The sequence below is a fragment of the Etheostoma spectabile genome, chromosome 8, assembly GCF_008692095.1.
Source record: "Etheostoma spectabile isolate EspeVRDwgs_2016 chromosome 8, UIUC_Espe_1.0, whole genome shotgun sequence".
Taxonomy (NCBI): domain Eukaryota; kingdom Metazoa; phylum Chordata; class Actinopteri; order Perciformes; family Percidae; genus Etheostoma; species Etheostoma spectabile.
In genome coordinates, this window is record NC_045740.1 from 35,910,199 (window position 1) to 35,928,827 (window position 18,629).

The 18,629-nt window shown below is 43.6% G+C and overlaps 1 protein-coding gene across 3 annotated transcripts in view; it reads left to right on the forward strand.

Annotated features, from left to right (window-relative positions):
- mob2a (MOB kinase activator 2a) overlaps positions 1–18,629 on the forward strand; it is an 82,111-nt gene that overhangs the window by 36,392 nt on the left and 27,090 nt on the right. Inside the window, exon 1 of one of the 3 annotated variants that reach the window (XM_032522520.1) lies at positions 1–98. This exon is cut by the window's left edge and continues 405 nt beyond it. The exons of the other annotated variants lie outside the window; for them this stretch is intronic. Within the exon in view, the coding sequence (XP_032378411.1) occupies positions 61–98 (38 nt within the window). The 5' untranslated portion in view covers positions 1–60. The remainder of the gene's footprint in view (positions 99–18,629) is intronic. 3 annotated transcript variants of the gene reach the window in all.

Consider the following 18,629-nt stretch of genomic DNA (forward strand, 5'->3'; position numbering starts at 1 on the left):
GGAGGAAGGGTGCTGTGGGTCGGAGCCTCGTCACCCCGGCCCTGCTTCACCACTGACTGGATGGGGGTTCTGGTGTGCTGCGACTGCTTCTTCTATCGGTAGTTAACAAACTCACTGTTCCTCTGTTTCCCTCTTGACCTTTCCATCCCCTTCACTGTTGTTGTTTAATTGTTGTTGTTTACGGCATACTAGGCTTTTCAGCATTCTTCTCCTTACATTGTCAGAACGCCATTAACGTCCAACCATCTGACCCCCCCGTCCCCTCCCTCCTCCTTCCCAGTTCACTCTCTCTGTTATGCTGCTGCGGTTTTGTAGGAGACATTTGAGGACAGTGCTGCTGTAGCAGGCAGGGATTCTGCTGTAGTCAGACACGAGTATCTTGACTTGTGGGAGGGGAGGAGGGAGGGAGGGAGGGAGTTGAGGACAGAGGGACAGTGATGGCACATAGCCATCCTCCTATAGCTGATGGAAGAGAAGGTGGGTTAGATGTTGCTGGTTACAGGGCATGCAGCCACAAGTCAGCTACCCAGTTAGGCTTGCCCAACTTTCCCTCCCATCCCCCTGTGTGCCCCTCTGTGCAGCACTGTTTGTTTGGACTCTGTGTTCCTTTAAAAAGGGGGCAGGAAGGTGCTCTTTCCTTTTTTCATTTTTTGTTGTTTGCGGAGTATTGACGTAATAGACTTTGCTCTTTTCTTTCCGGTCATTACCACCTGAATACCTTCTATTTGATTCCCTACCTGGAACAACCATCGTGTGTTGGCGAGCCTGTGCCGTGCCCCCGTATAGCTGCTTGTTGTGCTCCACAGTCAGGCTAGATGATTTAGGTTTGGCTCTCTGGCAATCTGAGCAAAAAGGATCTGGTTCCCCTCTCTTGTGGCTGTGTGGTGAGCCAGCCTGAGCCTGCCTTTACTGCTATATAAAATCTAAATTTGAACTTTGTAGTTCTCTAAGGAGCATTTTGATGGTGAGGATTAAATTGTAGCTTTAACACAGACACACACACAGCACAGCTGGATTAGATTAGGCCTCGCTGTGATTCAGATCTTTGTTTACATGTCACTGCTACTCTTAGTATGAATAACAGCCTGCCGTTTATGTGTGTATCATGTGTCCATGAGGCTGCACATGTGTTCTATACTGTTGGCGTCATACACACAGAAGCCTTGTGAAGTCAGGGGCTTGTACGAGTAGTACTTATGGTCCTTTCCACTGGCGTCACGATCAAGGCTAGGGTGGGACCTGGACAGCGCTCTGACGTCTCATGGGCTCATTAAGCTAAAATGGGCCGTCACGTCTATTTTTAGCATTTCCTCTCCCTTGGCGTCTGCGTCAGTCAATCGAGCGGCTTAGCAGTGATGGTTTATGGGTTGATTGATGTTTTTGGAGGCACACCCATCCAAACAGGTCATGTTGACCTCAGCCCGGGCCAGCCCTCCGTCCCCTGGGCTCCGGTGTTTCAGCTTTCAACAGCAGCATTGTCTGGAGTAGAGATCGCCTGCCAGCACTCCGTCAAACAGCTTCAACTCTGATGTTGATCATCCTGTTTAAAAAGGAGCGATTGACCAGTCCGCCATGGCCTTAATTACTCAGCCTTTTGCAGGTTTTTTAATGTTACAGTCAGGAGCAAAGCCTTGATATTTTATTCTAGGTGAATTTAGCCAGGATACACTTGGCTTCTTAGAGTCAACAAATGTACCTAAAGTAGAGCCTGACCAATTTTTAAGGCCGATACGATACAAATAAGTGGTTATTTAAAAATCCGATATGCCAATATATCGGCCAATATATTTTTATTAACAGATTTCCCTAACCGTACGTTCACACCGCCACCGACTTGAGCGTCTAAAGTTACCGGAAGTCATTCATTTTCAATGGAAGCCGGCTTCTCTCGGCTGCCAGAAGCGGCAAATCTGTCGGCGTCGCGTTTTGAGCGTGTTGAGCGTCAATCAGAAAGTTGAAATTTTTCAACTTTATGGTAATGAGCTATGACGCGGTTCAGCAGCAAGCAGCGGCCAACGCCAGCCGCCAATCGGAATATAGACGTCCTTCGCGCTGGCTGATCCTGGAGAAACATACGATGTAATCTTTCGTTCCTACCAAAACATTAATTTTGAGGACAAGCTCATAATCGCCGTCGCTGGGTTACCTTTCGTTTATAATATAACGTTGTTTGTACATAGGAACAAGTTAACGCTACCTGCCGGTCACATCCGCTCACAGTGAAGTCCGGCACGGGTCACCAGCTAGATATGTCCGGCGGCTGCTCGCTCTGCCTGCACGCCGCTATGGCTCAGCGGCTAACGAGCGAGCTAACTGCTAACAGACTCCGTTGTGACCAATTAATAAAACTTCTGTCATTATATATGTAATTTATAAAGGTTTCTAGTTTCAGTGTATTGGTAGTGGCTGCGTGTGCTTCTACCGGTCGGACAGAGATCGCCGCCACGTCAGAGCGGCCAAAGCGTCACAACGCTTCCCCGTACTTTTTGATAAGCGTCCTTGGCGGGGCGGCCAGAGCTTTTTTGCAGCTCAAGTCGGTGGCGGTGTGTACGTACGGTAACATTAGTTATTTGTAGTTATTTATGAGATCTCACTAAAATAATATCATAATTTGTTTTAGTGTCACAACAGAAAAGAGGAACATCGAAATATATTAAAGTTCTGATAAAGCATAAAAACACAAAATTAAGATATGAAACTTATAAACTAAAATTAATCTGTTGCCAACAGGGACGTTGTAGAGCGCCCTCTGGTGGACAAACTATGCAACGCCAACACTCAGAACATGGTTAACCGTACGTTTTCATTTTTTATTTTTTTCATTATAAATGATTCTGATGAATGAATATTTTGGCAATACCGATAGTTTGGGAAATGTCTAATATTGGACCCGCCGATCTATCGGTCAGGCTCTACTACCTATGTACATTGTCACATGCGAAAGTGTTCCTTCTCACACCCAAACCCTTGCCTGGGCCTCCTCCAACACAACAGTCCCGAGGCAACTACCACCGTTGGAGTTGAATCCTGGGTCATGTTCTCATTCAGCTTTAGTCAATTTTCTGCCCTTTTTCTGTTCTCCTCCCCCCCCCCCCCTCACTATAATGTTAAAAAGTTTAAACTGTGGCTATCATTTCTCCACGCATAATTGTAGCATGAAACCGAAAATCCAATTTTCCTCTCCATTATGAGGGTCAGTGTTTCTGTACCCTTATGATGTATCGCTGTTGACGTGTTCCTGGAAAGCGGACACATTCAGACCAGCAGGCTCCAACACATAACAAAAAGTGTGTGTGTGTGTGTGTGTGTGTGTGTGTGTGTGTGTGGTGTGTGTGTGTGTGGTGTGTGTGTGTGTGTGTGTGTGTGTGTGTGTGTGTGTGTGTGTGTGTGTGTGTGTGTGTGTGTGTGTGTGTGTGTGTGTGTGTGTGTGTGTGTTGTGTGTGTGTTTTGTGTGTTGAGACTGTTTGCTCTCAATGGACCAGTCAGTAGATTCTATATGTGTGGTGTTCTAAGGGTATCAATCACTGTGTGTGTTGCATTAGCAGAGCAGGCCGTACTGGTTTCCATGTGTCTCTCGTTAGGCTATCTTTGGCAGGCCTGGCTGCTTCCACAGAGCTGAGGAGGGCAGTTCAACAAGGACGCCATTCTCCACCAACAACAACCCCACACTCAATTCTTTGAATTTTCTCTCCTACTTCCCCTAGATTTCTGAGCTGGAATGACTTTCTCCACTAATCACAATGGAGAACAGATAAACCCTGCCCAAGGTATATCATTTGGTCGACTCGATCCTGTCAGGAGATGTGTTACATAAGACTCTTAAGGAGGGGCACTGGCTGGGGAGTGCACATAGGATGTCTGTCAGTCTTGACTTGACTGACTGTCCTCTACTTTCACCTGCCCTCCAGTCACTGCGGAGGGCAGACCTCGCACACGGGGCCAGTTGCATAACAAAGACACAGGGTTTTCACGAGCAGCCTATTCCTGCTGGCTTAGGAGATGGCGAAAGAGATGGGCTTGCACTAACCTCACCTCCGCATTTAGATCCACACAGTCAGCAGACACACACACACACACACACACACACGCTTAAATACAGAAAGTACTGGACGTCTTTGCAGCCCCTTGTTACCAAAACAACTTACTTCACATAAGCACATTCCAAAAAAAAGGGAAGCACGCAGGGGAAAAGTTGTCTGTTTGAGGCAGCAGGTGCCCTGTAGGCATGGAAAAACTCACAGCTGCTTGGTGGCCCAATTGGCAAGTGGAGAATGGCTTCATTGTGTTTGGCTCAGTTTGTAGATTGGTCAGGTGGCAGGAAAAGGGTTAGACAGAATTCAGTATCAAAACAACAGCCTGGAGGGTTTGAATGTGCTGGACATGCGGCAGGGGGATCGGTTGCAGCAGCAGTCGGCGCAGCGGCCCGTGGCTCCTCGGTGCTGCTTCTGGGAACAAGAGGCCCATTTTAAAGAGACAGGAAGTGGCTCGGCGCCTCACTTCCTGTTTACCGAGTTTGTCCCCGGCAAGAGTGAAAGGGAGGGGTGGTCTAGTGCAGCCTAATTGAATGGAGAAGGTGGTGGTCAGTAGGTAAGCCTTATTCGCTCTCCCTCTCCAACTAAAACCTACACACACACACACACACACACACACTTGCCCGCATAGCTGTTTAATTGCCTCTGTGCTGCAGTGCTTTTGGCTGCTGTGCCCCCTCATTTGTTTCAATTATCCACTGTCTGACATGGCGCTGTTGCCAAGGATAGACTGTAGAGGTAGACAAGAAAAAAACAGACAAGGAAAGTAGCCTCCAGAAACTTCATGTAAACAGCTGGATCCCACCTACGTCATGTTCCGATCCGTGACACCCACGTTGAACTCGCTGCAGTGTGCTGACTCCAGCATGTCCTGAGGTGACCTTCGAAACATTATGTTGACATATAGAACTCTGGGCTGCCGGCCAGACGAGGACTTGTCTTGAATAACTTTTTTTTTGTACCAGTGGAGCTCTTCTGATTTCTGTGTTATGGCCTTTAGTTGCAGTATTGGTTTTTTAAGTCTTTTGTGTTGCAAAAACGATGTGCACATTGCACTTGAAACCCTCCCATCCCCCTATACGGGAGATTATGTCACTGCATAAGTTTGTCTTCCCAAGAAGGAGCCAGTTCTCTAAGCCAATCAGAGGCTTGTTTACATCTGAATCCCCTGGCCAGGAGACACACACACGCACACACACGCTCAACTCCGTAGTGTTTAGAGCCGCTGATCTCTAGTCTGCCTATCACCAGCCCGAGCGTTGGTTCTGGGGAGTCTGCTCTGTATTTTCTCTGCACAAGAGGCGGGATCAGCTCAAATGACTCTGTTTGCAGTTGGATAGTCCTTCAACCAATCAGACCAACGATCCGGGTGACGTAAAAGCAACAGCGGCATCAACGGGTTGCTACGCTTTGGTGGCCTCTATGTTGAATGTAAACAAGAAGCTGCTTGGTCTCTTCTCTATCATCATGTTAAACCCGCCAATAGCGCGCCAGTTAGATGAGCCATTTGTGATTTGTGATTGGCTCCCACAAAATTGTGAACTGAAGCGGGAGAATTAAACGTGCAGGTTTCCAGACCGAGCGGCAGCACGAAATCAAATCGCCGGCAGAGTGGGCGGGGCTTACCAAGTCTACCTGATCTCATCTGCTCATAAATGTATTCGTTGGTGTAACCTCCAGCTCACCTAGTAAGAGCATTCTTCCCCCCCCCCCCCCCCGCCCTTGTTGGCTGAGGCCTGCAGCGGCGCAGGGTTCTAATCCGACCTGGTACCCTTTGCTGAGTGTCATCCCTTCATCTCTCCCTCTTTCCAGTCTATGATCACTATAACAAAGGGGGAAAAACCCAAAAAATAATCTTCAAAAAAATTTAATATTTCTTCCTGCTACAGCTCCTCCTTTACCGATGGCTGTGATACATCTGTGGAATCTGAAAGAAACCGTGCACGTCAGCGCTCGTCATTGAACTGACATTGTGCCGCAGCAGCGGTGGAGGGGCACGTGCACCCGCTCTCGCCGCTCCAAGGACATCTATGGATTTGACCTCTCTTGTGTCTCCTTTCTGTCCACCTCTCTTTTATTTTCCCATTCTGACTCTGGCAGCAGCTTGCCTGCCCACATCCACTTCCTTCCCTCTCTCATTGATGCACCATCTGTAGACCACAGGCATGTTTTTTTTTCTTTGTGTGTTGTTGAGATGTAAAAAAAAAAAGGCAGTCCTCCATGCCAGTTTCTGACATAGAACAGGGCTTCGCTGTGGTTTCACTGTCCTCTCAGCAATTCCCTCAAGGCTCAAAACATGCGTGGCTCTCTTTGTCCAGGAATTTCCATAACATGTGCTGCCTCTTCTCCTTTGTCTCCAAGCTTCCTCCCCTCCCTAGTACACCCCTTCCTGTCTTCTGTTGTGGCCGCGACAGAGAAACACACAACGCCATCACCGCGTCCTACCTAGCAACACCGCTCTGCCCCGGGCCAGGCGCGTACACAACTGTTTGCCTTGCTCCTGATTAGCCCCAAGAGACTCATATATACTGTCATCCCCCTCTCTAACATGATATGCTGTCATAGCTACAGTGGCTTGAGAAAGTGTACACACCCGTGCAAAAGTTGATTAAAAAAGAGGAATACAAAAAAATCGTTTGGAAATTGATTTTAATGCCTTAATTCAAAACATTTAGGAAAAATCCAACCTTTTAAAAACACAAATTGTCTTTGTGAATGAATAATATAATGTAAATAATTAAATGTTATTCCTTAAAATACAGGGGGCATGAGTATACACACCCCTATGTTTTATTTCCATTGAAGCGGGCATATTTTTATTATTTTAGGGAACTTTATCAGGATGCATAGTATACTGGATCCATGAAATAACTGGCCTTTAATAGTAAAAATCTGCCTGCTTCAATGGGAATTTAACCTAGGGGTGCGTATACTTACCCTGTATTTTAACATAGGGGTGTGTGTACTTAAGCCCCCTGTATTTTAAGGAAGAACATTTATTTATTTACAACACATTATTCATTCACAGAGAAAATTGGTGTCCTTGGATTGGTTGGATTTTCCTAACTTTTTTTGAATTAATGCCTTAAGATCAATTTCATTAGATTCACAAAATCAATTGCATTAAGATTTTTTTAAATTTTTTTATTCCTCTTTTTGATAAACTTTAGCCCGGGTGTGTCAACTTTCTCAAGCCACTGTAATTACCCCAAAATAAAAAAAAGACATCACCATTTCTAGTTCACCGCAGTCGGTGTGACACTCCATCCGAGGCTTGTGTTGTTGAGCTGTTGTTGTTTTGTGGCACAGTTGTTGTTGTTGTTATGGGTGGATAATATCCTGGGAGGCGCTGGTGGTTAAATCATGCTCGCCTGCCTTCAGAGTATCTTCCTTGGAGAGATCAGACTTCCCCTCTGGGCAGGAGAGGTGTTGCTTCTCGCCACACCCCCACATTAATTTACTCCGTGCACCTCCTAAGCTGATTAGTGGTTAAGATGCACACACACACACTCACCAGAACTTCCTACAGGGAGCACTGACTCGCTCATATTTTCCACCAGCTTGGTTTTTTTGGTTAGTTAATCTGTTGGGCTCCTCCGTCACATGCTTTTCATCACCTCGTCGCCCAAACTTGGGTGTGACCGCTTCCTGCGCCTTCATCCACTCAGTGTTAATCAAACTCACACAATGGACCAAAGTTTCCTCTGCTATCAGCAAGATCTTGTCTAGACATCTGGGGGGGGGGGGGGGGCATTTAGTTTTCCTTCTTTTTTTTTCCTGCCCTCTTAGGATTTTGGGGGTAAACTTATGGCGTTTTTCCACTGCATGGTATCGGCTCTACTCGCCTTTTTTGGGTTTTCCATTACGGGAAAAAAGTCCCAGGTACCCCTTTTTGTGTGTGGCTTGTGTGTAATAACAATAGTGTAAATTGTAATTTCTTGTTGCGGGACTGATAAAGTATATGTTGTTGTTGTTGTAGTACTACTACCTCAGTAGAGGCTCTATTCTAAGCGAGCTGAGGCGGTTCCAAAAGGTGACGTGAAAACCATCAGACTGCTGATTGGTCGGAAAGAATTCACTAATCACTGCATTGTCATTGCTAGCGATAGATGGGGGGGGGTAAATAGAACCCTTAAGAAGTTATTTATATTCTTAACGTATATTCTTAAAGATGTTGCTCATTGTTTTGGCTTGATGTTCTCGCGTTCCTGGGTCATCACCATTTGAAGAGAATAGAGCTGCAAAGAGATATCAAATAACCGATTAGTTGTCGACTTTTAAATGAATTTGGACTATTTTGAGAATCGATCAGTCGGTTTGGGTCATTTTTTAAGACAAAAGTAAAAGAAATGCTTTGATTCCAGCTTTGGTAAATGTTTATATGTTCTAGTTTCTTCTCTCTTCTGACAGTAAAGTGAGTATCTTTGAGTTGTGGACAAAACAAGACGTTTGAGGACGTTGTCTTGGGCTGATGGAAACACTGATTCACCATTTTCTGACATTTTTTAGACCAAACAACTAATCAAGAAAATATTCAACAGCTTAGTCGACTCTGAAATCAGTCATCAGCCCTAGAAGAGAACGGAATGCACCCTGGCCTGCTGTTATTAAATTGGGTATAAGATAATACGTGAGTGTATTTGATGATGGTTTTTAATCAAGCACCTTGTGAACTGTGGTACTTGGCGGGAATGTGTAAGCAGTACTGATTATTTTTTTAAATTCGTGGGTGGGTGGGTGTGTGTGTGTGTGTGTGTGTGTGTGTGTGTGTGGGAGGTCAGGGACGCACCGGCTGTAAAAATGTCCTCGTTCCTCGGTTGTTGTGATAAGCAGAGCAGCAGATGCGAGTTAGCGGTTTTTGAAAGCCCACCAGAGTCTCGGAGAGCCGCTGCTGCTGGGACGACTCTAGCGCTTCTCTCCCTCGATAGAGGCTTCTGTACAAAAATGCATTCCGAGCTGATGGACACACAATGTTCACACACTCCCATCTTCTGGGAACAATTTTAATGAGACGGTGCACGTGTTTTCTCAGTAACCCCTCCATTCATGGAGAAGATCAGAGACATTTTAAAGGAAATCTGACACTGGAGGTTGCATCCTTAAGGAAACAGTGAACTTGGTTGTTTTTCTGTCTGCAACTGTTCTGCAGACAGAAAATCGGCATTTATAATGGCCGATTCAAAAACAAATTCATCAGAATCATTTATAATAACAAAGGATTCTGATAAATGAATATTTAAAAAAATAAAAACGGACGGTCAACTATGTTATGAGTGTTGGCGTTGCATATCTTGTCCACCAGAGGGCGCTCTACAACGTCCCTGTTGGGACCTGGGACCCTGTCACTGATTCTTTTTTTTTTCTTTTTTTTGTTAGTGTGTTTTTGTTCAAAGGACTTTAAGTTTCATATCTTAGGTTTGTGTTTTTATACATTTTATTTATCAGAACTTTAATATATTTTGATGTTCTGTTGTGGCAATAAAACAAAACAAAAAAAAATCATTATTTTAGGGAGAACTCCTAAATAATTACAAATAACGAATAGGTAGTGTTCTGTTTATGTTTTGTAACGCGTTTCTGGATTTAAAAAAAAAAAAAAGTATATCAGCATATAAATGAGCATATTGAAATACCGGATTTTTAAATAATATTCTCATCGGTATCGGCCTTAAAAATCCTTTTATTGGTTGGGCTCTACAGTCTGATATAACATTCGGGGGGGGGATCCCATCCCATCCCTCTGCCTCTATCGTGGTGCTCCTCATGGCATAAGGAATCAGCCAATCAGAGCAGAGTCTCTAACACTGGTCAATGACTGCATATGACCTGCAGTCAAATTGTAAAATTAGGCAAAATATGAACAAATATAAATCAAGATTCTTTTTTTTCTTCAAGGTTTTTTAACCCTCGTGTTGTCTTCCCGTCAAAATTGAAAATTACCACGTTTGTTGACGCTTTTTGTCAGTGTTTTTAACTTTTTCTCATGTTTTTGACCTTTTTTTTCAATGTTTGTCACTCTTTTGACGTTTTCAACACTACGTAGCACTAACTTATTAACTTTTAGTTTTACACTTATTTTTGGAATTTATGGTCAGTAAACCTCATTCATAGGAAATTATACCTAATGTTTGCGTTAGAAAAGCAGAAATTAGGAATTATTGAGACTAAAATTAAAGGAATGGATGTTGATGGATAATCACAGACCGGAACATGTCAACTTTTACTCAACACTATTTCAAAACCACTTCAATGTTTTTTTCAAATGCTATAAAATTGAAAAAGACGCCCCAAGATAAATGAAAGATTTGTACTAAAAAAAAAAAAAAAGAGCCAAAGAGTGTTATGTGGAATCAATCATGTTATTTTGGGTGATTAAAAGAACATTGATAAGAAAAAGGCGCAATTTGACCCGAGGACAACATGAGGGTTAATGAATAACAACTTTGTAAGAAACAATCCAACCCTCCCAGCCAGTTATAAACAGGCCTAGAACAAGAAGTTCTACAAGAGATCATAAATCAAGATTCTGTTTCTGCTTTGCATATCCCCCCCCCCCCCCTCCCCTCCTCAGATGTTTTCAGAAAAAATGCAATGCAGAGTATTGATTTATATTCAATCAACGCTGCCTAATTTACACTTTGACCACAGTTCACCAGCTGACACTGCATGAGAGGCTTCTCGGCTCTGATTGGTTGTTTGCATTCAGCCGGGGTGAAACTTGCAAATGCCATGATGAGCACTAGAGGGAAGCAGAGGACACAAATATATATATAATATATATTAATATATATATATATATATATATATATATATATATATATATATATATATGTTATTTATTATCTATATGAATTGATTACAGTATATTATACATGTTGTTTCCTCTGTTCTCTATGCTCTAATGGAAATTTGCAAGTTCACCAGTAAAGTTTTCAATAGCAATGTCCTACTGACTTTTTAAAATAAATCTTAACTAAAAAGACATTGGTACAAAATTAGCATGTGTTGTCATAACTTACAATTATAGATATTTGTCAGAAAGGTTCGGTAAACAAGGTCTTCCGTCAAACATATTGACAAGATGTGTGTTATAAATCGTAATTTAGTTTGTGGGATGGCAGTAGGGGTCGGGGGTGAACCTAGAGAGGTCGCCGTTCAAGCCCGATACGACCCAACGTATGGGGTGGGCTGGTTGTCTGGAGTGCCAGTCCCTCCTACGCAATGTGAGTGTTTGAGCAAGGCACCGAACCCACCGAATACTCGGGGTACCTATTTCGCAGGTACACTCACGTCACGCATTATTATTGATTAGATAGTTGGTCGTACTCAGGCCGTGGTATAACAAAGAGGGTAACACTGAATGTCCTCCCGTTGCAGAGTCTAATAAATTACCACATATGTTATATGTAGTTTATCGTCGTGCTCCGATGCGCATGGTTTGGACCAGAAAGTGGGTCTATGCCTCCATTCCTCTCCTTTCCCTCCATGCATTGGCATCTCACATCCGCTGCAACATGTGTAATATACAACCATCATAGCTGGTTGCTCACATGCGTGACAAGAGTTGTACTGTCTGCTGATGCAGGACATGGGGACGTACCCCTCGGAAAGGGGTCCCCTAAACCTCTCCTTTCATCCCTCATGTCCGCACGTTATTGTTTGCATCTCACATCCCCGCTGCACTGGTTATGTAATATGCCGAGGAACACATTGCTGTGTGTTAAGAAGCGGACTAATGCGATTTGACTTGTGCGCTTTAGGGCCGAGTGTCGATCGTATCAGCTGTTTTTTAAATCATTATCTTTTCTGCTGACGTGATGACTTCCCGATTTTTCACATTTTTTTCGCACAGGCGCCTCATTCCATTGGTCACGCTCCGTTTGTCGACACAGTCGCTCAAGCTGAGGTGAACCGGGTCTGCTCGAAAAAAAGTTCATGTTGCGGGAGCATTGTGTTGAGTCTGCGTGGTGGTAGGAGGCTTTTCTGGGAAGCGCTCTGGGTCACATTCCCCTCGGTAGGAAATGTGTGACTAAATGCCCTCACTTAGGAGTTAATGAGCTGTGTCAGGGTGGACATGCACAGCCTTGAAGCTGAAAACCACCCAAGCTACCCAAACTGTGTGCATAACCCCCCCCCCCCCCCCCACCCTATTTATCTCTCCATTTGCTTTTAAGGCCCAACAACAGTCCCTACAGTGTTGTCGTTGTGTGTCCTGGGCCTGTCCCATCTCCTCAAGAGCCCTTTGTAGACTTTGCAGCTTAACAGTTTTGTAGAAGTAGATGATTCTGATTGACTTCTGGCCTGGTGGAGCATGTGCGCGTGTGTGTGTGTGTGTGTGTGTGTGTGTGTGTGTGTTTGTGTTTGTGTGTGTACTCTCTTTACTACGATCCCCTCTCTGCTGCTTTGACTAAGGGCTGACCAAGACAGGCTTAGAAATCCACACTGGCATTACTTTTTGGTTTTGTTTTATTTTTTTTAATTCTTAGGACCAGGAAAGAAATAGCTCTGTATACTCTGAAGCTTCATGGCCATACCCCCCCCCCCCCAACACCACGCTCGCTCGCTCACACACAAACACACACACCTAGTGCAAATATGGGTGCTACCCTAATCCTTTTCCCGCCACCTCCTCTTCACTTCCTACATCTATCTATGTGGTTAGTGCCGGTCTTTCTCGTCCATCCAGCCCCTCCACCGTAGTCTCTACTGCTCACACACACACACACACACACACACACACACAGTGTTCCACTTGTGCTCCTGAGCAAACAGCATGTTTGACCACAGCTCTCTTTGAGCCCTTTCTTCACGTCACCAACTCCCGTCTCCTTGCCTTCGTCACCTCTGCCTGCTCGGTGGTTTCACAGTATAATCGCTGTACTGTTGCTTTATGTATATTTTAATGTTTCACACTTTGCATTCTCTTATGTTCTACGTATTACTTAGCCACGCCAGCAGTGGAAAGTAACTCAATACGTTTTACAGTCTTCTCTAACGTCAGCTTAGTGCTGGCTCCGTTTCAAGTGTCACAAGACACACACACACACACACACACACACACACACACAGAGCATCCACACCCTTATTATAAAACCTGGAGTTGAAAAGTGGAATGAGAACTCCGTCTAGCTGTGAGGTTGTGTTAGTTACAATTTCTGCAGTGAGAGGCCTTTTCAAGGGTGATGTAGCCTACTCAACTTTCTTCCTACTCAAATGCAACAAAAAAGTGTTTTCTCTTTAGTCTGGTTGCTGCTGTGCACACCTACATTTAGTGTGTGTGTGTGATCTTGTTTAACTACATTAGTGGGGTACAAAACCCAGGAATATAGTATTCACAACTTTTAAAAGGCTGTATGAGGGTTAAGACTTGGTTGTAAGATTAGTATTATAATAAAGTTATGGTTAGGATAAGGGTAAGGGTTAAGGTTAGGCATTTAGTTGTGATGGTTAGGGTAAGGGGCTAGGGAATGCTTTTCAATGCAAGTGTCCAAAGTAGTCCGGCACAAGATTAGTGAAGGAGATGTTCGCTGTCACAGGCCAGAATCAGTTCCCCACAGCCCCCCAGTTGTTACTGACTTAACGTTAGAGCTTGTTTGTCAGAATGTCCTGCATTTGTGAGATCGGAGTTGTTTGATTGTGTGTGTGTTGTGTGTGTTTGTGTGTGATGTGTGTGTGTGTGTGTGAGTGGATGTGTGTGTGTGTGTGTGTGTGTGTGTGTGTGTGTGTGTGTGTGTGTGTGTGTGTGTGTGTGTGTGTGTGTGTGTGTGTGTGTGTGTGTGTGTGTGTGTGTGTGTGTGTGTGTGTGTGTGTGTGTGTGGTGGTGTGTGTGGTGTGTGGCGTGCGCGTGTGTCCTAACCTCAGTGCCAAGGTTATATTTTTCCCAGGAGAAGCTACATTATTTTACTTTTTTGAGGATTAATGGAATTCTGGGAAGATGTGTAACCTTTTCTGGTTCCTCCACCAATGCACGAGGCATAGCACATGCTCACTCCAACACTGAGTATTATAGTAAAGTATTATAATAACTCAGATATGATGAGAGCCATCAGTTTGAACACACAGCATTGATGAGAAGTCTTTTAACCCCTGACGCACCAACCAGAAGGCTGACCCTTGGCAAAAAAAAGTCTCCCAAAGTTGGTAAAAAAATTACCTCGGAACACACCGAAGCGACGAGACGTAATACGTCTCCATGACAGCAGGTGGCACTAATCTGTATAAGAATGAAAACCGGCAGCTGATTGGATGGACGCATCACGTGGTTCTGTTTTCTCCGGAAATTCAGAATACGATCTCATATTTTACAAAAAGTTTCATCAGAACGTGCTTCTGAAACCATTTTAAGCAAGAAATAGTCTACGCAGTTGCTGAATCTGTCTCCATTTTAGCTCCACCAAAGTCAGTTTAAAAGATTTTTGTCCGATTTTGAGAGACTCTAGTCACGCTCTTCCCACTCGTTTCCGGGTTAGCACTCCACCAACCAGATTGGTCATTTGATTCTGACTGCCCACAGTGCCCGCTAGTGCCACACACCTAACAGACTTGAGTTACTGACCTCGGGTTAGTGTGACACGGCCTTTAAAGTCTTCAGAAAAAAGGAAATACAAATAACTACAATTGCATAACAACTTGGCAACTCCATCTGCTAAAAAAAGATCATTTGATTTGATCAAGAACAGCTACTAGGCTTCTCTGTGTTAATCCCTTTGAGACAACTCTCGCAAGGAAATTGAAATTTCCAGCAGCAATGAACCATGTGGTGATCACGGTGTTCTAATCCTGTTTTCCAAAGTCAAGAACTCACCATGAACCTTATTTGTAAGGACAGTTCATAAGCAGAACTCCCATTATCTTGAATCCTCTTACTACCTGGCAGTGAAGGGTTCCCTCGCTCCTCTGTTATAAGGTAGACGTCGTTCTAGAAGTGCACAGTCCACCCACTTCTCCACACTGTCTTTGTGCCCCCGTCCCCTTTGTCCTGTGAATAATTTTGTGACTTTGATTGCAGGATAGAAAGCATGATTAGCATTAGAGCCCGACCAATATCGGGCCGATATTGGACATTTCCCAATTTATCTGTATCGGCATTTTTAATGGCCAATTTAAAAAATAATAATAGATAATGATAGCATAGTTTGTCCACCAGAGGGCGCTCTACAACATCCCTGTTGGCAACATTGTTTTTTTTTTTCCTGTTAATGTGTTTTTGTTCAAAGGACTTTAAGTTTCATATCTTAAGTTTGCATTTTTATACATTTTATTTATCAGAACTTTGATATATTTTGATGTTCCTCTGTTCTGTTGTGACATTAAAAAAATGATCATATCATTTTTGTGAGAACTCATAAATAACTGCAAATAGCTAATGTTAGGGAAATCTGTTTATTTTGTAACTCGTTTATGGAATTTTTTTTTTCTAATATATTGGCCAATATATATATATATATATATAAGAATATCGGATTTTTAAATATTGGTAGCGGTCTTAATCCTTTATAGGCCGGGCTCTAATTACCATTCCCCTTTTACCTCCAGGCCTGGGGACAAAGACGTTGTGGCCGTGCTATATGAACACCTGTGATGCAGCATGATGTCACAGGTCGTTCCACAGCTCGGCCACCTCACACACTTCACATGTCTCTCTTCCACCTCGGCCGTCATATCTTAGCCGACCTTGCACCCGAGAATCCCGGCTCAGAGGGACCAGCCTGCTGTTTGTGTGTACATGCGTTCGCTTGAGAGACAGGTGGTTGGCTACCCAGGTGGCAATTATGGGATGGCTCGAGACTCTCCCATGCCAAGGAATGTAGGGAGGAGCGCAGCGAGCGGCCAGGGCATGCCATGACAACCTCCCACACTGAGCCAAACTCTTTCACTCCTCTCATCCTAACTTTTGTCTTTCACTGTCCTTTTCCCGTTCTGTTTCTCAGTTCCCCGCTCCTCTGTTGCCCTCTCCTAACCCCCACTCGCCTAACTAATCTTAACTGCTCCCCCTGTTCTCACTTCCTTCCTCCTTGTCCTTTTGCATTCTTCCATTTCATCCTTGTCTGCTCCTCATGTTCCATTCTGGCCCATTCCCGCTGATATGATAGTGATTAATCTAAGCAGTATCCATGGAGATATGAACATTATGAACATCTGGACATGAGTCTGGTATTTCTCATCTCCTGTCTTCCATCTTGCTAAAGCCCTCTCTTCCTTCAGTCATAAACACGGCCTCCTGTCTTTTAAACATATTTTTAAATACTATATATATATATATATATATATATATATATATATATATATATATATATATTTTCAGAAATTAACGGCTACAAACAATATCAAACAATACACTGAGACATGGAATGCGTTCCAGAGCCAAGAAAACACAGAGAGGAAAGCTGGGAGGAAGGCCGACAAAACAACACACACACACACACACACACACCACACACACACACACACACACACACACACACACACACACACACACAAGACAAGGGACCAATCACATGCGCAGGTTGAGCATCCCAGCCCAGACCTCAAGGAGCCAGCGACGCTGCGCCAAGTGTCCAGGGTCCTTACAACACTCCATGGGTGCGCGCCGTCGACAGTTCCATGTACATGACATCCAAGAAGGAAATGGTCCATGCACAGAGGTCATGAGGTTCTTTTAGCAGCTGTAACTCCATCAAACAGCATGTTTTTGAGCTTTTTTCTCTTCCTTTTTTGAAATCGCATCAATGCCAGAAAATATGAAGAAACGGTTTCCAACATCAATTCCAAAGCCTGACTAATTTTCCTTTGTGCCTTTTGCTGCTGTTAATCATAGCGTAACGTTGAACCCTAATGTTTGCTCATGAAGTGCACACACCTAGCTCCCAAACAAGAAGAGCCATGTCAAACCAGACATTTTAGATCTCCTGCTCTCGATCTCCTTTCGTACACTCTTCATGTTGCTCTTCCTCCTCAGCTCTTCTCTACCTCCCTTTGATTAGCCAGGCTGTGTGTATGCAGAGAGCGATGGCATGTCTTTGCATGCAGCCCTTCCCCTACAGGAATGTAGAGCAAAGGAGAGATGAAGCACATGCAAAGACAGAAATACAACTTCAAGACATTAAAGGTGGAAAGAAAGTGGATAGGTCAAAGAGAAACTAATGAGCAAGAACTAGTGATGTCCCAATCCACTCTTTTAAGGCTTGATAGATTTATAGGATGTCTATATGACAATATAGTAAACTACTACAAATCCCATTCTGAGGCTGCAGCACCATGTTGATTTATAATCATTTAATTCTTTTTAAATGGCTCTTACTGGTTTGTGTCAAGGGAACACTACAAAAACGTTAAAAAAATGCTTCAGAGCAAGTATTTTCAGACTGCTCCAAAAAAAAACGTAATGCGACAAAAGATCTCTTAGGATGGGAAAGCATGTCCACAATGGGTAGCGTTAGTGATATGTGGATGCATAAGGTCTTTACATAACAGACAATAAGACAGTGGTGATAATAGCATTGGGTCTTTATGTGTTTGACACGAGCGCCCTGCAGAGAGGAGGCGTCCACACCTCCATAAAGCCATGTTGAGAAAAAAAAAGAAGTTAATAGTCAAAGTGAATAGGTCATAAAGTACAGAGGTAGACTCCTACTTGCCAAGTTTGATGCTGCGTATTTTGGATGAGGCTTTGTCTGCACATGCACCGACATACACTCAGACACTTGATACTGTACAGGCTATTTCATGCAGCGCACACAGTCCATTGGTAATGGACGGTAGGGACCTAGTAAGGTGGATTTGCCTCTTCTTAAATCAGTTCTTTCATGTTTTAGAAGAAGGTGACAGGCAGATAATGTATTTTAACTATAACTAGTAATTAAGTTTTTTTGTTAAGTTGTGGCAGCAGAAACTACTCTCTTTTGTCTAATTGAGGAGGTTAGTATTGCTGGTTAGGTCGCCAGGTTCAGTGTAGAGCCCGGCCGATATCTCGGCAGGCCGATATTATCGAGCTATGGGTATCTGCATTTATAATGGGAGATTTAAAAAAAAAAAAAAAAAAAAAGGATATATGACAGTTGACAGTCAACCATGTTATGAGTGTTGGTGTTGCATAGTTTGTCCACCAGAGGGCGCTCTACAACCTTTCATAGCTTAACTTTTTATTTTATACATTTTATTTATCAGAACTTTAATATAGTTTGATGTTCTGTTGTGACAATAAAACAAAGTAAATGTAAATGTGCTGTATTTATATATATATATATCAACTACTCAAAGCGCTTTTACATCATACATACATTCATACACTGGCAGAGGCTGCCGTACAAGGTGCCACCTGCTCATCAACTGAGCCACAGCTGCCCCTAATTATTATAATATTTTAATGAAAACTCATTTTACTACAAATAACTAATGTTAGGGAATCAAAAAATATATATACAGTGGCTGATATGTTGGATTTTAAATAACCAAATATTCAATATCGGCCTTAAAATTCCTTTATCGGTCTGGCTATCCTGGCCCTGCTGACCTTTTATCCGGGCCCATAGAAAAGCCCCGTGCACTAAAGACCTTCAGTGAGGACTGTTGTCACTGGCTAAGACCTTACCTAAACAT